We start from the raw sequence: 24297 nt of genomic DNA on the forward strand, positions 1-24297 counted from the left end.
AATGCATCTGGCTGACAGTGATGTATGCCAGAGCCGCTCTGTTCGCTAGCCTCGCCCACCTTGCCCTGTCAAGACTGTCACTCTCCACTTCCCCCGGCTGGCGGGCCAGCGCTCATTCACTATTCATTCCCCCAACGCGTCTCATCCCCGATCGTGTTCCCGATAAGAATCAGGGCTCAACAGGAGTCGAGTGTGCTGGTCAAACTCAAGGTGGAGATTTCAGAAAGAGACGAGGAGTGTTCCAGACAGTTTCTGAAAAAGGCACATATTTTTTTTTAAGTGGTTTACAGTCAGGGGAGGGTTATTCCGTCGAATGGAATGAGACACTTCTGTCTGTACTGGTGAGCCGTGATCAAGTTGTACCAAGAATAATAATAAAGTTAACACTAACCTCCTCGACGACATCAACTGTGGTCGGTTTCTTTTTTATCCTATTCATAAGTAGCGTAATCTGGAATTATCTATGGTAATGATGCAATGTATTTATTAGAAGTCATTCAGCAAAAGTATCAGATAAACATTAAGAGGTCATTTGGAGGAAAATGTATGCGATGTGTTATGAAGTCTTGATTTTTCATATTCTACTCATGTCCCAGCTGTTGCCCCAGATTTCTCTCACAACCAACTGAGGAGCCAGACGCTGGTGAAGGTAGGGGGAGACGCCCTCATCGAGTGCAAACCCAAGATGTCTCCCTGGGGCGTGGTCTCTTGGAGGAAGGGCAGCGAACCGCTCCATGAAAGTAACAGGTGACATTTTTATTCAGATTTTTTTTCTCTCCCCCCCCCCCCCATTGTTAGGGGCCGGTGAAAAAATCTTATTGCATGTGTTCTCATTATTTTCAGCCTGCTACGGTTCCCTGGAGGCCTTGTTAATACTCAAACCATTTAATGCTCAACAGCACGCGCTGCTTCTCAGTTCTAACGCCTTTTGTGCAAAATTTTAGATGAAGTCATCACCCATGCGATGTGGTCCATGTGGTCCCGGTTTGCAGATATGATGTGAAAAATGTTATTAATTAGTGTCTTTCATATTCAGCGTTTCAGTTTCGAATCAATCTATGTCAGATCTCGCTGTCATCGGATAGCTAAAATTCTCCTAAGAGCCATTTACGCAAAAAAAAAAAAAAAAAGGCATTCACCGAAATGGCAAATTTGCATTTTGGCCAATCATTTTACACGACAAATGTGTTTTTTTTGGGGGGGGGTCTATCAAGGTTACAGCATAATTTGCATTTGCAGACAAAAAGTATAGACAAAAAAAGAACAAAAAAAATTTCTTTTCTTTATACTGCTGTCTATGTTGAGTTTATGAACTATCCTCTAATGTAAATTTGCTGATCCACTACAACACTGTGTTGTTGATTTTTGAAAAGCTGTTCTGTTTTAACTGCACAATTTTTTTGCAAATCCATTTGGACAAGGATCATTTCCAAAAACCTTGTCGTGTAGACATGGAGCTTTATTGTAAAATGCAAATAGAAAAAAAAAACATCTTTTTTGCATTTTCAACAAAACCATTGTGTTAACAAGACACAGCACAAGACAGCACATCTTAAGTACTGATGCATCAAATACGGGCAGTTTTAATCAGCGCGTCTTGGATTTGTGCCTCAAGAATTAGTCAGAGTAACACTAGAAAGAGTGAGATTACATTTGGATTACGTATTGGATGGATGGATGGATGGATGGATGGATGCATTGATGCACATGTGCATCAACTCTTGCTGAACTCTCATCTCTGCTGCGTTTGCAGGGCCGCGTTTGAAATGTCGGACTGTTTTATTGCACTCGGCTGAAGCACCAACAAAGCTGCTGTCATGGAGAGTCACTGTGATTACCCTCTGCATGATGTGTGCTGCACAGGGCATCTGCTCCAGCGGTAGACTCCTCACTGCTGCGGTGATATTGCACTATCGTAGATAATATTTCAGACTTGTTGTGCTGCAGGAGAAAGACAGCTCATTACTGCAATATGCACTCACAACTTTGCTTTTATCTAAACTTGTGTCTGGAAGCTTTCTTAAAGTGAAAGTTAAACTCGCCGTTCGACACAGGGAGGCTATGACCCTTCGTATTCCTCCTCTGATTGACAAGTACCTCTTGCCTCAATGGATTTGGGGCAGGTTTAGCCTGATAACTCGTCCGCGCCGGAGTTATGAGAGGAAATTAGGGTCAAACTTTAGAGGTAATCTTTAAAGGTAGTGAAACAGCCTCTGAATAAATTCACTTCTAATCAAATTCCTTTTTTGACTCATCAGGAATAATAAAGGCTTGAGAAATCAAATCGTGCAACTTCTTGACTTGTTTCCAAACGTCTGAGGAATGGAAGGCCGATCTGGATCGTGATAAATTCCGCCAGCGTTTGTGTGTCTGAATGAAGTTTTGAAATGTATCCCCCATAGCAGACAGGGGTCATCCATTGGGTGTCACCGCTCTAGCATGACTCCGCTCTGACAGCCCGGCTGTGTGCACAGTGTCTTGCCAGCCTTTTGCATATACACAAAGCAGTGTTGTTACTTGTCAAACAAAGTGGCGGGGACTTTGCATAGTGGTTCTGCTCCTGGTGCCCTTCAACTCGGCCCTGCGCCGCCTCCGTCAAACACCTCAACCCCCCCCCCCCCCCCCCTACGGCTCGAGCATTTTTTGATTTGAATTCATAGTTTGGGTTGATTTGCCTTCAACAGTGTGGAGTGATTCAATGTCGCTTGATGACGCATACTGCATCGCGCTGCATTACGGAAATGCGTGCAAAAGTTCTTCTTTGTTCACTTCATTTTGGTGTTTCTGTAAATATTTAGCATATATAATGAATTTCATTCGCATGCATGATAAAAAAAAACAACAACTGTGTAACGCCTGCATGTCTGAGCAGGTCTGCTTAGTTACGCACCTGAACAGAAAAAGGTGCAAATTCATAAGAGGAAGCTGTGAAGCCCTTTTTTTTTTTTGGTGAAGATTAATTGCCTTAATTGCGTTAGCACTCCACCGTGGCTTTGGTGGAAAAGGGAAGCAGTGTCCCCAGCTGGGTAATCCATCTTCATAGCAGCAGCAGACCCCGTTTATTTCTGCAGAGGACTATCTGAGGCAGAAGGGGTGGGGGGGAAATGGAGGGGCCTTATCTACCCTAGACAACCCTGCAGGGACGAGGTTTAGATGACATCAGCTGGAACAAAGCAGCTGAGAGCGCAGAGCAGAGCAGGTCTTGCTGATGAGCATGTAAGTGGGCCTTGTCAGCCATGGAGAGGAACCTAAAAAGAAACAGCATTTCAATATGTCACTAACAGAGAGAAATCAAGTTTGTTAGGCCTCTCCTGGTGGACGCGCTCAATCAAACGTCTTCTCATCAAGCCGTCACAGAATGTGCTGACGTCCTGGCATCGCCTCCACCCCCCCACCACCACCACCCCCCCTTGCATTAAACGCCATCTTTTTAAAGACCTTGAGTATTTATCAGCTTTGGCAGTCATCCAAATATTTGCGGCGGATCTTGCAGTCTTTTTGAAGAAGCTATTTACCCCTGGGAGGAGGTATTAAAATGCTCTGGGTGTGGCAGGGGGCGGGGGGGGGGACAAATCCCTCCCCCACTTTTGTTCTCAGATGCTTTAATGCAGCGGCGTGTTTCCTCAGCCACACAGCGGATAGCCATTGCCTCGCGTGTGTACACATCAGAAGGTGGGGTGCATGATAATGGGGATATTTTAATTTTCATTTAAGACATTAAGACACTTCTTTTATCCTCTTTAGAATTCAAATTCCGTCCGTCCCCCACCCCTGCTTTCTTGGCAGTTGAGTGATGCTCCAAAGTTCACCACAGATCAAGTAAGCCCGGTCCTAAAGGTCACACATCTAAAGAGGTTTAAGAGGTCAACATGGTTTGAATATATATATTTTTCGGACTGCATGATTATTTTTTTTGGTACATTTCAAAAAGATATTTAGAAGGGGAAGAAATATGAATGCTGCCAGTGGCTCGATTTCCTCAGGAAGCAGAATGTGGTCCTTTATGTGTTGTATTATTATTGCTGTAGGGAAATGGTGCTCCAAGAACAAAACATACCTGATAAACTACTGCCAAGAACAAATGACAGTCGGGCTCCTGTTCTGTCTACAAGTGCAAAAAATTACTGGCAAAATGTTTTAATTATCAATTTATTTATTGAAAAATCTCAATTAATTCAAGTAATTGAAGAGAGAAAAAAAAAGGTCCTGCATTGGAATGATTTCTAATACAGGTTTTCAGTTTCAATCATTGGCACTTAGCACTCTGTGAGCTCCGAACAGAGCTGGCTAATAATAATCGCATTTCAGACATCTATAAACGCGATTTTGGAATCCAAAAATTCCTCAAACATTTCACATTTGCAGCAAAGGGTTGTGAATCATTAATAGAGCGTGTTTGTCTAAAGCCTTTACAAACTGTCTGCTCTGATTGTCTGTGACTTGAATGTGAGAAGAAATGTTTATTTGATCACCCTGTAGGGCCCGAAACTGGGCAAATGCTTCCTTAAGGTGCTATAATGGTTTATTTGGAACCTTATATTTCCCGCAGAAATGAGCTGCAGTGTTTTTTTATGTCCTTTAACAGGAGGTATTAAAGAGCAGAGAGTACTTTTATGATTCTGACACTTTCAGTTTCTCCAGTGATTTTATGACACAAACTTCCATTAGGTGTCATTTTTACATCTACTGAAAACACAAACTGTATAAATTGTTGCACTGGTGTTAGCTATGGCAAAACATTTGTTTCACACATTTTAACATGACTTTGTTGCCATGGTGACACCTGTGCATAAATCTGTCATTTCTATATTAGTGGTTTTAGATACCTATGGAGACGAATACAGGAAAGGTGGAACTGAGCATGGGGCGCCCTGGAGAACGTGCCTGCCACCCAAATATTGAGAATTTTAAATTGACGTTTTTAAAACACACAACTTTAAGTTTAAATTCCCCGACTGAAGCCCTGTGGAAACATAAATTGCATGTTGTTGCTACTGCTTTTGCGGTCTTACTGGCCCACTTGGCCGCTGATCAAAAATAGCCTTCATCGGTCGGTTCGGTTGTAATATGATAAGACAGAAACACTAATCTTGCTAGAAAACGTTCCCTCCTCAGTGGTTTAAAGCATCTAAATCAACACTGCTTTATTCTGTAAGTGCATTCATGGGGCATTGGTATAAACAAGCCGGGTCTTTATCACACATTGTGAGTGAATCACTGCTTGTTCAGACAATCAATCAGGACAGACACGGGTTACAGAAAAAACACTAAAAATGTCTAATCAGTTTACATGAATGTCCGGCATTACCAGAAACAATGACGACTATGTTAAGCACATGATGTCATGAGAAATTGTGGGCTGAATAAGTTTAAAAAACAAACTTATCTAGTTTTCCACATTTATGCATCTCCATTGCAAGACAACAGCTTTAAAATAGTAATTAATTGTGAGTCTGAAAATCTTATTTGAGATGGTGTGTGTGTGTGTGTGTGTGTGTGTGTGTGTGTGTGTGTGTGTGTGTGTGTGTGTAGGAGGGATGCACTGCAGTCTGTCAAGTATGGCAGCAGGTACGTCTGCACTGCATGTCAGACAGCGGTGGGGTCACCAGACGATGGCAGGAGTGACTGCTGCTTTAATACCCTCAGGTCTTCACCTCATGTCACCAATATCACCGATGCTTGGTGAATGGGTATCAATAATAGCCCGGCCAGTTTTAATCAACACGCTGCAAAGACCTTCTGTCCTCTGGGCGGTGCACAACCCCCCCCCCCCCCCCCCCATGCCGAGTCTTAATGTTTAATGCAGTCAGGTTGCTCTTCTGTGAAAGATAAGAATTTGACCCTTTCTTTTTTTTTTTAAATGAAAGTTGAGAAATATAATTCCGTCTGTGCTGTCTTAACCAGATGTGATGACATGGACAGGGTTTGGGTTGATGAAATCTTCAAGGAAATAAAGAGAGGATCAGACTGTATTATATTCTGGTATATGTATCATACTCTCCAAATATTTAGTTATATTCATATTTATTTTAGAATAGCACATAAAGTTAAACAAGTATAATATTTAGTTTTCTAAATCTCCCAGTTTGGGATAAATAAAGTTTATCTATGAGTATATCTATCTATTTAGCATTTAAAAAACAAACCAGTTAATTTGTTTGGATTGAAAGTCAATTGGATTGCTGTCCACGCACTGTTGTTGATTTAAAGACTGATGAGAATAACTGTTGTTCTTTGAGATATATCTCACAATCATTTCATGTTTATCACTCCCAAATGAAACTCCGCCATAAAGAAAACACCATCAAAATATCAAAGTGGTCACATCAAGCATCTTGACACAGTAATGTGCTAATGGTTTTCAAAGAATGCCCAATTTACTGCACAAAATCAAAATGCCGGTATGAAATTGGCCCGAGCGTCTCTCCCTTCTTCCTCCTATATATCGTTTTTCATCTCGTGTCAAAAATAGAGCTGTGATGCACACTTTTAATGCTGCTTTTTTTTTTTTTGTGCCAAGCTATTGATACACACATTAAAGAGCAAGGGGTGGTACTGAAATCTGTAAGCATGAGAGATGACTGTTGCAGGATGTTCTCTGACTCATTTTTGCGCCCCGGAGCAATTTTAAAATTATTTTGCTGGGTGTGTTTATGGCTTTAAGTGGTGGCTGTTAGTCTGAGCTGTAGGTGCAGGCTCAACAAGATAACTTTTTGAGTGGCTCACTGAGTTAATGTGAGAAGACACAGGAGGATATCTGTATGTGGCCTGGATGTTGATTAGCCCATTAGTCTGGAAAAGGGAGCAACACATCCCCAGATTGGCTGCTTTCCAGCTGCAGTCATGACCCACTGTTACTCCGTCCCTCTTGCATATTATATATCCCTGATACAGTGGAAGAAGAATTTTTTTTTTAAAAACACATCTCTGTCACCTAAATGAAGCGATGTCTCTGTGAGTGATCTCCATTTATGCATCCATCTGCTCCGTCAAACACACTCCAGAAAGGATCGGCCTTGGGGTGGGGGGGGTGGAGAACGGTAACACTGTGGGCGAACTTTGCAATAATTCACTTATCGTATATCTCCTCATCTTTCTATGATGGCTTTGTTCTGTTTCAATAAAGTTTTTAATAAGAGTCTCATCAAAATGTCCCAGGGCTTGATTTTATGAAGACTTGGAATTAATAATCCCTGCACAGGGAAACAGGTGTATTAATAAATGTCTTGATTAAATGATCTGCAAAAAAACGGACATCCCGACTCTCCTACTTCATCCTCCTCACTTTCAGTCTGCATGCTGTTATACTTATTAAAACATTGTTTATCATGTTTAAATGTCACTTCACATTTATTCTCATCAGATCTCTAATTTCCTCATTTGCTTCTAATTGAACATCTGCTTGTTGTGACTCTCTATGGAGGAAGTGCCAAGCTTGAATACTGAAACGCCTATGTGCCCGGAAAGACTTATTTCATTACCTCGCCCTAAGGAAAGGTTTACTACCTGACAAGGCTGCTGTGGACAGCTGACTGGCGCTTTTCATTTTTTTTTGCATCTTTGCCTGCACCTCTCCACCCAGGCTGTTGGTGAAAAAGAAAGATCCACGTGAAAGAGCGCGGTGCTTCTCGCCTGAGAATGGGGAGCGAAACTGAGGATTAGTGCTTTTGCTGAGCCTGGCAGCTGCAGACAGCATCCGACTACTGTTCAGAGGTGCACGCTAGCAAAACACGTCCGCATATAGAGGATTAAATGTTTTATTTATCCAAACATGTCTCAGAGCTGGAGCTCTGTGCAGGACGGTAGAAATCATGTCATTGGTCGATCTGAGCCCCCCCTGTCCGGTCGATTTCATCTGAAAGGAAGGTCAGGTTTTGGGGTTAATGCGAGCATAATCAAAGTCGTAAATGTATTATGACTATTACTATTTTATTTTTTTACAGCCTAATAGACTTTATTATTAGACTCGCTTCAATGCTTTTCCTTTATTTACTGCGTGTCCAATCAATGTAGGACGGTTGCATGAATCAGTTGTTTGGACAGAAAAGATGAACCCTAATGACCAGGCATTATTTACTGAGGCCTTGGAGTTGCAGAATAATCACTTTATATGGAATCACAGTACAAGCAAACCTCGGTTTTCGAACGTTTTAGACATGGAACAAATCGGAATTCGACCAAAAAAAATTCGGAATATTTTTTGTCTTAGAAGTCGAAAAAAATTTGGAAGTCGAACACGAAACAAACGCCTTTTTCTGTCCAAAAGACGACGGTAACTCCTACCTTAGGCTAACCTGATTACGTCCATGTTAGTTTTTCTTTCTTTGTCGTGTTTGCTTCTTTCTTTTACGTTTCTTTGATATGTTTCATTACTATATAAATGACATTATGAAATAACATATTATGTTGAAAAAAGGTAGTTTTCTAGCGTCCTGGAACGGATTAAGACCATTTACATTATTTGTAATGGGAAAAATATATTTGGAATTCAAACAAATCGCTATTCGAACAGCCTTCAGGAACGAATTGTGGTCGGAAACTGAGGTTTGCCTGTATCTGAATTTAGGCTGTGTCGACAGTACAACAGACCCATCCCATAAAGACCAATTGCCCAATATTCATTGACATGGCAGTCAAGACGAACTTTGAATTTCTCCACAATATTGTGACCAAGCTACACATACAAAGGTTTCAACGCATGAGTTTTATGCTGCATTTCTTTGCAGCTTCAGCTGATTATCTTCTAGTCTGTTCTCACCAAACACAAAACGCTTTCTTTAGCAAATAGCTGCAACATTATCAGTTGTGCTGCTAAGACAAAGATCTAATGTTTCTCAAACTCTGCAATCGCGCTCGATTATTGACAGTCGAGTCTGTCAGGTAACGTTTGACATCACCTATAGACTGCCTCCACAAGGCCAGTATGATGATGACGATGATGATGTACCTTTGTGCTTTCTGGTTTAGATGATGTCTTCTATTGTCAAGGACGCTTCCCCAACGGACAATATGCAATATTATTGGATCAGTTTACCATCCGGCATTACAGGCTTGCACCTTGCACATCTCACTGCACGGCTCACAAACAAGAGTATATCCATTAAATCACAAGGGCTTCATATTATTTATTCATGCGTCCAGCTGTGTCTGCACTGTATTTACAGTTTCTCGGAGAAGGACGGGGGTCTTGTAAAAAATGCTGCTGGTGCTGACTGTCTAAACTCAAATAAATCTCAGACCAGAGATAAAGTGAATTCTGAGATGTTTGCTGAGATTAGGTCAGAACCCTCTTTACCCGTCTGCATCCCATGTACTACTACTCGCCGGGATTATTTTTATCTTGAAGACTGTGGCTGATATCATTTTTCAAAGTGAGAATCAGCCAGCGCAGCATGAGTAATCCATCTTGGTTCCTCTGACAATTTCCTGTGGAACATGTGTGTGCTCTTTATTCCTGAAGGGATACCTCAGCACATAAGAAGAGATGAATATCTCTGGAAGGGGGAATAGTCCAAGAGAGCAATTTGTGATCAAAAGAATCCTCTGGAAGTACATCTACAAACCTGTCTGCGGCCCCAGCAGATATACACCCACCCCCTCACAACACAATTACAAACACAAACATGATGTTCCACAGGCGGGAGTTGAGGTGTTCTCGCTCTGTCTGCTTCATTAAGACACCTTCCTATTAAAAATGCACACTTTGACATTTTTTTGAAGGAGTTCATTTGCACAGAAGTCTTGTGCAATGCATTATACGTGTGTGTGTGCGTGTGCATATACGTGTGTGTAGGAAAGAGACAGAATTAGCAATTTAGTTGATCAGAAGTTAATATTTGCATGTGCTTTTGAGAACTTTAATCCAGCACACGGATTCCTGCTGTATCTAAAAAAATAGAGAAAAAATTATTTTAAAAAATATATAAAATGTTGAGGCAATGGGTAATACACACCGGAGCAGTAGCGGCAGTGTGTGTTTCACAGAGTAGTTTAATTCTTGCGTCACATAGCAGTACTCTTGTCCCCTGGCCAGTGTTTTCATAAAAACCAACAATATCGCCCAATGTTCACCGGCGCCCCGGAGAAAAGTGTCAATGCGCAATGAACCAAACAGGAGACCATTTCAAGTTTGGCCTGAAATTTATTCCACTTTAAGTGTAGCTAAATAGGAAAAAAAAAACCACCAGTAACACATAACCCCGGTTGCAGCACCAATGCTTATTTCATGTCAGTCATTCTTAATAAGAGTTCCCTGCAACAGCGGCCACATGGGAACTTGTTTCATTGTCGTTCAGCTTTTGATTGACAGCTCCAAAAGGTTCCTGTCACAAGGACATTTCCCTTATTATGGTAATTGTGGTAATTGCTTTGCAAGGTACAGTGCATTTGTGTAAATCAGACACTGGTAAATAAAGTTTTCTTGAAGCGCCATAGTAACGTCTGGCACTGGGGGGAGGGATTTGCTATACCTTCTTTGTAATCATATATCTTTCATTATGTGATCAGGCTTAGCATTGACTTGTTGACACTGACTTATATAAAGCATAACTATTATTTCTCTTGGCTACCATCTGTCATCTTCTCCACAGCTGTCCAGTAGGACCACAGATACCATAATGATCACAAAAGCATCCACAGCGTCTTAGATTTGATTCACTGATCGCTCCTGATTTAAGATGAGATGGAAGAGAAAAATGTGTGTTTACACAAATTTATGGTACCGGTTTCTATAGTTTCACTTTTGGAAATTTGCCTACAGCTTGTATTTTCTGGGATGTATATATATATACAGTATATATATGAGAATAGGTAAAAGGTTAAGAACTAAATTGAGGCCAGAGGAGACATGTAGCTCTCAAGTGATTTCTGAGTCTATCTTGGGGGTTCTTCCCAGTCGGGGAGGTGTCCTGTAGAGTTCCTAACAAGATGCCCAAACTGTCTTGAGAGGCTCCTTTTGTGTTCCTTTCTGGTTGGCTGGACTGGAGGTTCTATGGTTCATTCTGTGGACTACATCCATTTTGGCGATCAACTTCATTCACATTCAGGCAGTATTTTTAAGAAAATACTTCGCTCAGCTATCGCAGCCGTCATCAAACATCATGTCCCAAAGAAATACGATGTTCCCGTAAAGCTAATATGTCTTTGAAGCTGCAGAATTGTCTCCATCATAGATACATCGATATACCCGTTGTTCCGTAAACTTTGTCCTTGCTTTTTAAACTTTATCGGGCATGGCTTTTATGTTTAAAATCACCTGGGCGTTCATCGTATCCAAGAATGGAGCCATCTGGTGAATGCTCAGAACATTTACTGCAACAACTCACCAACAACGTGACAAGGTGAAAGTCATTGAGACAAGACTGGGTAAAGCAAAAAATCAATATCAGTTACATCCGCATTGGAGAATTGCTTAGATTAAACACCCAGATGTCCCTTTTTGTTTTCACCAACGTGAACCAATCGCTTTCTGGACCGAATGAAGCACAAAAAGAAAATCCATTTGTTAGGCGTTAACACAGACAGCTTCACGAGAAAAGACGATGTTTAGTCTTGTTTCTGCAAAATAAATAAATAAATGCATACTTAAGCCGCAGTTGCGTGGCGCTTGGCGGGTTTGAGCTGGTCTACGCTGCCCAGCTGAGCATGAATTATACGCTTTCGATTCCATTTCTCTTCTGCAACAGCACACAGCGGAGAAACCTGAGGAGAGACCGCCCTTCGATTTATCTCACACCGCCCCCACCGTTCCTCGTGCACTTCAGGGTTTTTAAAGCAGTCAAGAGCATAGATCAACATCTCAAGCTAGGTCCCGCCCCTTCGTCCCAGCTGAGAGGATATGATGACCTCGGCTTTTTTTTTTTCGCTGAACAATGGACGCATTACTGCCCCCCCCCCCTTTTTTTTTTGCCTCCAAGCGCTGTGAGCAACACTGACGTCTTTTGATACAATTATGATTAGAGACATCCCCAGCAGGTAGGTCGATGGTGGTCGGCGCGGGTCGGGAAAAAAAATAGTATGGTATCTCACCTTAATCCCTCAGCCCATCTCGAATGGCGAACAGCATATCACACACACAAGCCCCCGCAGTACTTATACACACTTGTTTATTCTATTTAGCCGAGTGGTGTTTGGGAGTCAATAGCTGCCGCCATTGGTGAGCTGAAGATGCCTCGTGTGCACCGAGGCAATAATGTCGGCGTCAAAGAAGGAAGCTGAGACTAATTATACATTGAATTCACAGTAAGCTCGAGACGATCTCTCTTCCTGTGGTCTCATGGCTGAGCAATTCCACTGATAGAATCTTAACCCCTATTTTCACAAGCCTTTTTTATTTACCCTGTTAATTAAGTAGAGAACGGATACCGGCCTCCCACACCCCTGTAGCTACGCTACCCAATCAGCCACGTGCATCTCAGAGTCGGTATTCATCAACGGTCTTCGTTTGAAGCTCTTCAAAATCAGAAATCTAATCTGCGGTTAGGCTTATTGTTGGGCGTGCTGAATATTTATAAGCGCGCTCCTTTTTGCTTTTCGGCAAATTTATTGTAAAAGGTAGCATGATTTTTGCGGTTCCAGGCCGCAGCCGTCGGAGACTCGCTCCACCTTTGACTGCTAATTACCCGTGATTTTTTTTTTTTTTCCCACGCAACCCGTGACAGTTTCTTCCTCTACCGTGTAGAATTCATCGAAAGGATCAAAGATGAAATGAATGAAAAACATCAAAACAAGGCTTTTTTTTGGTGGGTGGGGGGGGTGGGGTGGAGGAGGCGCTGTCTGATTCTATGAGCAACATCTCAGAAGAGACAGTAAGGAAGTAACAAAAACAGGTTTTTGCTCCGCTCTCTTTCCTGCAATTTCCACTTGACAGTCCTCATGATGGCTGCTCCCACTGATGTTATGTGTCTCTTTCATCTTGTCACAGAGCAGTAAGATCAACACCGCAAACACACACACACACACACATGTTATCCTCTGAGGCTTGATCACCACCCCACCCCTCCCACAAAAAACAAAACAAAACCACACCTGTGTTTTTTGGGTGGGGATTACACACATGGATTTCCCCATATCGCCCTTGTTCAAAATAATCGCCTCCTTTTTCGACGAATGACTTGTGTGTCCACTAAACCTTTGTGAGGCTAGGGATGAAAGGAGCGGCACTTATGTTCATCTCACATGTGAATTATTGATACCTGCACCCCCCCCCCCACCTCCGCCGGCTTCTCTGGAGACGGAGGTGGGAAATGTCTCCTTAGATAATGGGTTACATCGTGCAGACATGTTGTCTGGGCCACGGCAGAGACGAGGGGGGTGGGGGGGGGGAAGCAGGAGCAAAGCTGAAACGTGTTAATAGTAAGCCTCCATCTGCTCCATTCACCGCCCGCTGCAGCTTGGTTGGCTTCCGTTGAATGTTTGACCTCATCTACCTGATTTTTCCATTAGCCGTGAACGAAAATGCCAAACGCTCGCAGACAGGAGGGGGCACTCCTTTTTGCAATATCTTTAAAAGAAAAGTGCCTCGTCGGGTTTCTCATAGACCACGTGGTAAACGGCCAAGAACCGTCTTTGTACCCTGGGAGTCCTGCTGAAAATTTTACTCTCAATAAGAGCCTTTATCCTCGCATGTGGAGCCATTTCTTCTGCCTTTTCTTACAACATGCATACACACATTTCACACGGAAGTTATTTTGTCCCAGAGGATGAAGGAATTGTGGGGGATTTTGCACATTTTGCAGATTTTCTAGCTACGTCCAGGTGTAACCGTGATCCTGTTGCTGGTTACATTGAATTTTTGTCAAAAGTCTCCCCTTTAAAATAATCTAATTTGGATATTTTAAATTCTATTCTTTGTAAAAAAAAATTTTAAAAAGTCACTGCAAAGTAGAACTTTCACCCTCCGCTAGCGTTTTCCTTCAAATAACATGACTCATCAGACAAACTTGAGCAAACTGCGCAGAGCGCCGTAATTCCGATGTAATTGATGTATAGAAGTTGTCTTGATTGTGCTTACGCTGCTCAGGGTTATGGTCAACTGTAGGACTGTAGTGCCATTTAATGGGCCATTTTCTTCAAATTTATCTGCCTCGGGCTTTGATGTCATTAAACTGTGGGACATCCCACACAGCGATATGCCCCGCATGTAACTGATGGCAATTGCTGGCTACTTTGCATTCAGCACTTTTCCCTCAGCCTGATATAAACCGAGAAGCCTCCACTCAGCAGTCCCATGTGGTTTTAAAAAGTAGATTCTCTTACACTAAATGTCTCTGCACTTTCTTATCACACCCACCACTTGGAAGAGAGCCAATGCAGACGGTGGGGGAGAATATATCACACTTTTTTTTTTTTTCTCCACCCTTTCACGTATTTCAGAAGTGCATCGCATTTCAGTGCAAAGAAGTACATGAACTGTTTCGTGACATGTATGGTTTAGACATCTGTTACTGTGAACATCTTTATTCTGACTTAGACTGTATCACAAACTATTTTTAACTGATATACTTGAGTTTGCCAATAGCAGGAATACGTTTTCAAGCGGTGTTACTTTAAATGGATGGATTTTGCCTCCCCCTAAAGTGTTACAGCAGTCATGTAGTGTTTCAGTAAAAATGCGTGCATATTGTTTTAATTAGTGTTTAGTTGGAGGAGTGAGTTGAAAGGTTCTAAATCTCATAAATTTTACTTTGTAGGATGGAGATTCTAACAATCTGACACGCGCCTTTGTGAAACATTAAAGCGTCTGTCATTAATAGTTTTCATATTAATAGAGGATCCCAGGACGCCTTGAATCATCTTGTGACTCCGCGCCTCTTTGAAGCTTCATTGTGCCTTTCACTTCAATGTGTTCCACACAGAAACTGTACTCTGTGGGTTCAATGACATTTGATGCTGATGATGCTGATTTGAGTCTGTTAATAGACAGACAGACGGATAAAGAAGAGAGAAAAAACAAGATATAAAGATGTGAACTGTAAGACCAAAATAATGGGCTGAAAGGTGATAAAACTCAGACTAGATATGAGGTTAACGGGAATAATTGAAAAACTTTTCTGTGGTTTTTGTCACTTTAAAGATCCCTTTTTTGTTTCCACATGATCTGCAGTCATTTCCTTCTTTGTTCATATCTAAATATGTACCGGTGCATATTTTGGTGCATAGTCATGCATGTTCAGTGACATCAAGCAGTAAAATAATCTTTTATCCTTTTTATCATGGTATATATTTACAGTTCTCAGATTCAGCACAACAATTCAGATCATTAAAATGCAGCACGGTTTGATGAGTCGTTCCACCTTTGATTTCCCACAGTACCTTGCTTTCAAGGGCGCAATTTCCATTTTTGCTTGTTATTTAGAAAATGTCAAGATTTGCTAAGGACTTCTGACCTTTTTTGAAGCACTTGTGGCCATTGCATAAAGGGCACGGAGCCACTGTTGTCCTAGATATGGTGAAGTCACGTGCTGAATTAATCACCACGTGAAATACAATGCGATTTCTCATTGTTGTTAAGCAGAACTTCATTAGAGCATGTTCATCACTTATGTTTACTAGCATGGGAATCCAATGTAATAAAGTTGAAGTTAAGTTTATTTACTGTCTGTTTTTGTGTTATTTTGTTAAACTACAGGGTCACCATTCTGAACAACGGTAATCTTCGGATATGGAACGCGACCAAAGCTGACGCCGGTGTCTACACCTGTGTGGCTAGAAATCAGTTTGGTGTGGCCAGCAGCACGGGGAGCATCACAGTAAAAGGTATGATGGGATGTTTTACCCTGTCTATTTTGCAGTTTATTCCACAAGTTGCACATTGGGCACCTTTTTTTATTTTTTTTAAAAAAAACATGCTTTTCATCCTGACAGGCATACAGACACTTTGTGTTTCTTGAAAAGCAAACATAAGGCTTTCAGGGTCACAAATAAAACCATAACTTGTACAGAGAAGGAGGACAGGTCTGTACAACCTTTGACCACAAGCCATGAGAAGCTGGGCCTTTTCTCTGTCACCACTACAGACAAACACACACCTGAATCGCTGCAGCCATTGTTTAATAGCGCAGAAAAGAAGACCCGTCGTTATGATGTGTGATTTTAGATAGCATGCTGGGATAAACGGCGTTAATCCATCCCTGTTGGCGTCATTTCTTTCATAAACGTCGGTTGTTTTCTGGTTCTACCTCTGCTTCCAGCTTTTGTGGTGGAACAACAATGCCCACCCGTTCCACGTTTGCATCCCTTATGCAAGAACGGGAAGACAGAATGATGTCTTGAACAGTCTTCGCAAAGGAGCTTACGTCTGTTTGCGGAGGTGTTGATAACATTCAGCTCACCGCCTCAGCACCTCCCCTAAGAAGACGCTCGGTGTGAATGTTGTCAGATCATCTGGGCCAGGTGAAGCCTTTCAGCTCTGGCGCCCAAACCTTCTCAGTCCCAGTCAGGTGATGAGTTTTTAATATGGAGCGTTTTCCTCTCGGGTCACAGGAATATTCAGTCCTCCTATTAGGGCAGAGGTGAATGGGATGGGAGCGAAAAAGTCAATCACGCCACATTATCGTGCAAGTCAACCCTAATGGAGCACCCATTACTAATGGATTTTATGCATCTTAAAGGCCTTTATAGAAATATAATGGGTCTCTCTGTGGGAAATACACTTATCCTGTCAAATGAATGAAATGACACGTTGTTTTCAAACTCTTTTTACGTTATGTAAGTCCAGTCTTTAAAACTCCCACGCAGATGAAATGCATCACTTCATTTTTTTATTCAACATCTTAAGGACTTTTGCTACTTTTAATTCTAACTTTTCCACCTGTTACACTTAATTTCATGGGTTTTTGTTGCACAACTACAGCACTTTAAAGGCCGCCTTGTGAGTGAATGGAACGAATGACTTATTAGATGTACCTGATCATTTTTGAAATGAGCTAAATGTCAGGTGCAAAAAGAAGAAAGGCTGGAAGTTAGACACATTAACAAGCTAGACATTAATTACAGAGCGAAACCTTGGATGACAGGTCAGTCGAATCCGAAAGTCGAGCATCTAAAGACACATCAAGAATTAAAAGGTTCACGCTCAGTCAAGACGTAAAGTTACTGCGCTTTAACTTTCAGCAGTTTAGATGTTTTTACTCTTTCCCTCTGGATGCAGATTTATTCACGTTGTTGGATTCTTAGCCAGTAAAAAAAACACAAAAAAACCCACCAAAAATCACACCAGTAGTCAGATCTCTGCACCATTTTCCAGGGTGTCAAGGAAAAGAGATCAAGTGCTGCTTTTTGCTGTTAATCTCTAAAGGGGGTTTGGACCGAAACACGTCTCAGACTGTCTTTTATCGCATGAATTCAATCAGCCTTTTATGTTGTCAGGTAGACGGCCGCTAACCGCTCCCAGAACATGGGAAAGGCCACGTTCTAGTCTCACTGAGAAATTCCCCAACTCTTAAAATCGTGCTCTCAACTTGAGCGTATCGACCCCCCTTTCTCATTCTACCTGTCTGGTATTCACGAGCGCTCTCAATGTTTCCTTTTTCTGTGTCTTTTCTCGTGTTTTTTAAAGCTTCTTAGGAGGCGTTTTGGATCACCTTTGTGTATGAAGAGTGCCTCCCCATCATCGAAAACAAATGTGACGTGCGTCGAACAAATTCATTCTGTGCACGCTGCTGTTTTTGAGTCCGCAGGGAACCGTGTACCCACCTCCTCTCGTTTCTGGGGGGGAATTGCTGACACGTTCGGTGAACTATACCCTCGACGTGACCCCCCTATTGCACAGAAGTTGTTCAATTCATTTGTGGTATTGTTATTTGCTCATGCCTTCACTTGTGCAGATTCATGGAATTACTGATCTTCGGTATATTGGCCTAAGGGAGAAAGGTTTGCGCCTCATATTTCAAAAGGAGAATATTCTGGGACATTAAAGAAAAACTGGGAGAGAGAGAGAAATCGCTCAGGTAATTTATTCACCTCGGACAGAGTTCAGTGTTGCCACATCAACACAAACAGCTTGTGGGATTGTTTGCAGGTGAAAGTATTTATATATAGTTATGCAGCTAAAAAGAAAAGAGAGGAATAATTCCCCAGAATATATGATCAGAAGTGTCGTACGTCCTCCAAGCGCTCTTCTGTCGATGAGACAAAGCTTCTTTTTCTTCTGCGGTTTATCATTTCTGCTGGAAGGTGCAATCTTTTTTTTTTTCCATTTTGTCTTTCATCTACATTAATTTTCTTTAAATTCCTTTTTAAATGCAGTGTGAAAACATGAATTCATTTACGGCTCCACTTTTACTTTGAAAAGCATCAACTGTCAATATAAGAGGAATGTCCTGTAGCGTCTCTCTGCGCTGTAAAAGCCCCTTTTTACTCAAAGACACATCGTATTATATCATAATGGTTTCTTTTAAAAACTCCAAACCAGCTTTCTTCTGTAAATCACTAACAAGGCATGCTTCCTTTTTTTTTCTCTGTTGAATTATAAAAGACAGATTTCATATATTATGAATACTTGAAAGTCAGCAGCAGTCAAGGATGTAGAAGGAGAGCTTAGAGTGCACCTTGCTGCTGATTTATGCTGATGCCTCATTCCGCATCCCATTTACCACCGCCTTTCTTCAAAAATAATCAGCGAGCGAAGAGTGGAGAATTTAACGGCGTTGAATGTCAGTGTATTTGCACTTGGTTTTTTGGGGGGGGGGGTTTACCTGATCATGTTAATCGCAGTGAAATGTTAAGCGTTGGGTTCAGCTTTGAGACGTAACAAAAAGCGTAGCCTCGATGCACTCTTCCAGTCACACTCTGCTCTCCCCATTTATCACATATTGTGAAAAGAAAACGGTACAGAAGCCCCCAGCCAATCAATGATCCACAAGGGCAGGGTGGGGGGGGGGGGCTCACTGTAGGTTCGGGTTGATGGCTTATGTGTGATTTTCCAATCAAGCTGCAAGGAACCACACCGGCAAATGTCTTCTTTGCATAAATAGACAGCACCTGTATCCACTTATTATTATTCCTGTGAAAGGGAGTGTGGGTTTATTTGACACCCTCTTTCACTCACTTCCTCTCCATCTTCATATATTAAAGCTGTTTTCTAAAGCTGATGTACAAATGTTTCCATATATGATCTTTTCTGCCTTTCTGTCACAATCAATACTGTTTGGAAAATGGGACGGGGTAATTTACGTGCACTTTTTTTTATTTTATTTTTTTTTATTGACGACTGTAAACCTGTTAAGTGTGAGGTGAGGTAAGGTGAGGGGGAGGGGATGGGGGGGAGGTAATTTGCTCTGAAGGAGCAGTCCTTATGGGAGATGACAGTAGTTTATTCAAATTGACTTTGCTGATGTGAGTGCTGAAAAATACCTGTCAAAAAGCATTTGGCGTCTCCTGCTGTGAATGAGCCACCTAGCAAACAGCGGAGGAGCACTCACAACAGATGAGCCATGTTAATGTCCCCATTATTCCAACACTGGGGGGATATTAAAAGATTAATTGTGCTTGATTATAGGTGTGTGCTATGAATTTTGATTATTCTAGAGAAGAGCAATTAGGGTTGTCTCCAATCACTACAGATGGTCATCGAAGTCAGAACTTCTGATATCATACTTGTCTTTGGACGTGTTTTTTTTTTTTTTTCTATTGTGTTTTTTGTTTGGACCTTTTTAGCCATGATGACAACACAGGCACCCCCCAAAAGGATTAACTTTATGACTTCAGTGCCACAGTTTTGCATATGCATTGGATTTTGTTTTGTTCCTCATTATTAAATGAAAAATAAAATTCATTACACAAAACTAAATCAGCAGCTATTAAACGTTCTCCATGAAATCGTTACAGCGTAGAAATCAGGATGCATTATCAATTTGGTGACACCTTCTGTTTTACTTTATTACAACATCAAAATTAGTATCAAATTACAAACGTACTTCGGTTTATGGCCAAATCGCTGCAGAACTGATGCGATTCCCATCAGCCTCAGCTGCACTCCGTGTTACATGCAAAATTAGCAAGTAGCAAATGTAAGAAAAGATGAAGAGGTGAGAATTGCAAATCCGCATGTTGTCAATGTCATTGTGAGCGTTTCCATTTAAATTCCGACCGGGTAAAGCATGGCTGCAGAAACTGTCGCATTAGCCAATCACTACTTAGCACAATATCTTTTTATTTATATATATATATATATATATATATATATATATATATATATATATATATATATATATATATATATATATATATATATATATATTATTGCATTTGGAATTAGCAATACATCGAGGTGGATTGGACAATAAGAAAACAAAAAATAAAAGATGCCATTACAGTTTCTGCAAGACATTACATACAAAAGAATGGGTTTGGAAAGCGTAGAAGAAAGGTTTAGGGACAATTTCTTTCTTGCTTTTAAATGCCTGGCCAATCAGAGCAAAGTGGGCGTGTCAGATTGTTGTGGTTCTGAAAAAACTGCATTGATTCAAGTTTCTTTTGCCAGTTTTTACTTTTTGGAAATGAGTCTTCTTCTTTTTTCAGTTATTGCTTTAAAGCCCCACTTATTAGCACCTTATGTAAACCATCACAACAGTAGGATATTGTGAGCTGCAGCTAAATGCAGTCAAATGGATCAGTTTACTGTTCTTGTGCCCCAGCTGAATATTGAAGACAAATCCTGTTTTTACACCGATTTTTTTTGGAGGCGCATCCCAAAGCAAAGCTTTTGATTCATGTTGACTGCCAGCAACAAGGTGAAATAAATGTGATGTGTGCCTCCTGACAGCCATATAGAAAAATAATAAGCAGCCATCTGTCAGTGATCACCAGCAGGATGCTACAGATGTGTCGCTGCACCGCCTACATAATGGATTCAGCGAATCTAACATGCATCTTTTGAGAGATGTGCACAAGATTTTCTTTGCAATTGAAGTTCGTCCTTGAGAGACCTTTGAGGGGTCCTTTGTGAATGAGTGGCGTTCAAAGAAGCGTGAGTCGATGCTGTCCCGATAAAGGCGTTTTTTCTTATGTTTTGTTTGTTGATTACTGGAAGCGAGGAAAGGTCAATATATTTTTTGTTGCAAAAATGACCTGAGAGAAAAAAATGCGATGTTCAGAGTTGCAGTGATTCTCAATTGCGTCAATATAATAATCCAGCATGCATATGTCAGATTTTGTGCAGCCTGCTTAGAAAAGGCTTTTAACCTGCCTGTGAAAAAACCCTTTCTTCTCCAGCATGTGTGTGTCTTTAACCTGCGTGCCTCCAGGACTATTTGAGTGAATCTCAGTTTGAAGGACTTCTTTCAGGGCTTTGGGGGAGGGGGGGGGTGAGGCTTTGCTCCGGCAAATTTGCTTTCAAAATCCTCTCCATCACGTGGCCCGTGGTCTCTTTGCACACCCTGCTTTTTTTGCATTATTCAAGTGCACATCGCTCACGCTGTGTGGAAAAAAATATACATATATATATATAGTGTGTGTGTGTGTGTGTGTGTGTGTATGTGTAGCTTCAGACCATCAAAGCTGGGAGGGATTCTCCATGGAGGGTGGAGAGGCGTGGTAGTAGTAGTATTCATAATGGCTGCTTGTTGTTGGAAGACTGATGAAATTGGCCGTGTGAGGCATGTCAAAGCGGAGCGTGGACTCATTTGGTAAGCGTTAGGTCTCTCTGTTTGCTGCTCGACCATATGTTATTGTTGCCCAGCTTCTCTGGGTGTACCCACTGTGAGCCGGTGTCAGTAAGTCATCTACTTAGTCTCTGCCTTCACTTCCTTTGCCTTAAAAAAAAAAAAAAATCCAGCGCTGTGAATGTCACCTCCACTCTCCTCCATTGTTTGTTTGGTTGCTCAACCAGTAAGGACTGCAGCTCATACAGCAGATGAATGACTTGTTTTTAACAGTTATCTTCAGTCGGATACTGTGTGAACCTAGCGGGTATAGGTTGGTAGCTTTATAGTGGATTTCCAGCAACTTAAAATAAAAAAAATAAAAAAAACGTTTTTGAGCTCTGATGGATCCATTCATAAGAGCTTTTTTAACGCATCAATAACCCCACATAAACCTGGAGTCTGTGTGAAACAGCTGACCTGCGTAGGCGTGGAGCAGCACGCCGAAACAAAATATCACCGTAGGATCCGTGACCAACGCCGGTCATGAGGCTAAACGAGAATGCAACCCTTTCAATTTTTAAGACAGACTTGTCTTTTCAGCCGCTTTTTCGATACCGCAGGAGTTAAATAGACTCAAAGACAAGAATATGTTTCACAGCCAGACGTGGATAACAAACAGAAGATCTATCCTGGTTTTATTTTTTGAAATCCCTGATGCATTCACTGTCATCTTTTGGAACATTCAGACCTTTGTGAGTCACCAGTAATGTCCAAAATGTGATATGAAAATAAGAATTCTGCGCTTTCTGCAGTTTCATCATCTTTCGTTTTAGGCCCCGTCCACACGGTGACGGATTTGTTTGAAAACGCAACTTTTTAAAAACGCATCGAAAACGATTCGCGTCCACACGACAGCGTTTTCAAAAACACAGGCCCATAAATATGACGTCACAGAGGTTTTCGTCACAGGTAAGACGTCAGCGTTTTTAAGAAGTTGCGGCTAGACCGTCCACACGACAACGCAGGACCCAGCGGTTTTTTTTAAAAATCCACCTAGGTCAGCGTTTTCAAAAAGTTGCGTTTTCATTCCGGATATCTGCGTTGTCGTGTGGACGGAAGGCGTAAACGCAACAAAAAGGTTGCATTTTCAAAAAGTTCCGGCATTGTGTGGGAGGGGCTTCAGAGGTTTTTTTTGTAAAAAAAAAAAAAAAAAAAAAAAGTCATAAAACTGTCAAAAACCACCCCATTGACACCCTTTTAGAAAAAGCCCCTAAAAAAGAAAAGTTTAGTTAGTCAGAAAACACAAAGTTAAACCTGTTGACCCACCTCGGCAGCTTTTTTTTAAATTCCCACCCAGTGTGTCTGAAGGAGTTAATACCCTGCCCGTCTTGCTTCTGATTGACCCCACTAAGTGAGTGGGTTACTATCCTCTCAGTGGCAGTAGGTAACAAGGCATTATACAAGATAGAAATCAATCAAATTATACTCAAGAGCCCAGTGTGTGGTTGTGTAACCAACCTTGGTTGTCCATAATCTGTCACAAATGATGACAGAGGAGGGTAATAAGGGAGCATATTCCCACCATCAGTGTCCCGCCGTACTGCTGGAGGCATTAGGTGACCGGGCGGCGTGCGAATGTTCAGGAAATAAATTAGAAAGGAAATAATGTTTATAGTATGTTCAACGTGTCGCGGCGATAAAAGGAGGGGATAATTCTCAGCGTCTTTTTTTTTGTTTTGTTTTTTTTCTCATGTAGACCCCGTCCTTGAGTCTTTTGTTCGCTTCCCATTTCCTCCTTGGTGCAAACCATGAAACGCTGGTAAAACAGTCCTGACGTGTGTGTTGTTGTTCTTTTTTTGTGTGTGTGTGTGTGTGTGTGTGTGTGTGTGTGTGTGTGTGTGTGTGTGTGTGTGTGTGTGTGTGTGTGTGTGTGTGTGTGTGTGTGTGTGTGTGTGTGTGTGTGTGTGTGTGTTTCTTACACTTTCTGTTTCCTTCCTGAGTTTGATCCAAAAGGTAGCTGACTTCCAAAAAAAACAAAAAAAAAACACAAGATGAAACAAACCTTTGAATACCTTCTGTCTTTAGTTGTTTTTTTGGGGTTTTTTAGCGCCGTCGTTTCTCACACTGGCGATAGAAGAAGAAGAAGAAGAAGAAGAAGAAGAAGAAGAAGAAGACAGAGGCTCGCAGACTTCTCTTTCATTGTCCAACTGACAAAAAACCCACCAGTGATATCATTCTAGCCTGATCAGAAAATCACTAGATAAATTATAATGGAAGCGTGTGTTGGGGGTGGGGTATGGGGGGTGTTGAGAGGCAAATACAATAAAGGTATCGAATTCACTTTGGATGAAGACTGCACTGCCGGCACTTCTACATGAATCTATGCCTGTCCGGGGATCATTTGCCACGGTTAATTTAGTCTGTGTGCTCAGAGAGGCAATTTCAAGCGAGTAATCACAGCACCACCAAGAGGGAGACAGGTGTTGTACACTCCGAGGAAGCCTCTCCTTCTCATCTCTTCTCTCTCAAGTCCTTCCGTCTTCCTCCTCCTCCTCCTCCATCGCCACCACCGCCGCCTTATTCCCCGGTGACGCCATGGTAATGCAGTGCCGGGCTTGGAAACGAAAGCAGTGAGAGACTGGAAGAAGTGCTGTTTACTGTTGAGCAGTGGGTTTTGGGGAATTTTCTGACTCGCCGTGGGGGGGGGGGGACT

At 41.7% G+C, this 24297-nt stretch overlaps 1 protein-coding gene across 1 annotated transcript in view; it reads left to right on the forward strand.

Annotated features, from left to right (window-relative positions):
• Positions 1-24297, forward strand: part of cntn4 (contactin 4) — an 84032-nt gene that overhangs the window by 50506 nt on the left and 9229 nt on the right. The window contains exons 10-11 of the mRNA XM_068315823.1: positions 597-747; positions 15629-15756. Of these exons, the coding sequence (XP_068171924.1) occupies positions 597-747; positions 15629-15756 (279 nt within the window). The remainder of the gene's footprint in view (positions 1-596; positions 748-15628; positions 15757-24297) is intronic.

The sequence above is a fragment of the Antennarius striatus genome, chromosome 5, assembly GCF_040054535.1.
Source record: "Antennarius striatus isolate MH-2024 chromosome 5, ASM4005453v1, whole genome shotgun sequence".
Lineage (NCBI taxonomy): Eukaryota > Metazoa > Chordata > Actinopteri > Lophiiformes > Antennariidae > Antennarius > Antennarius striatus.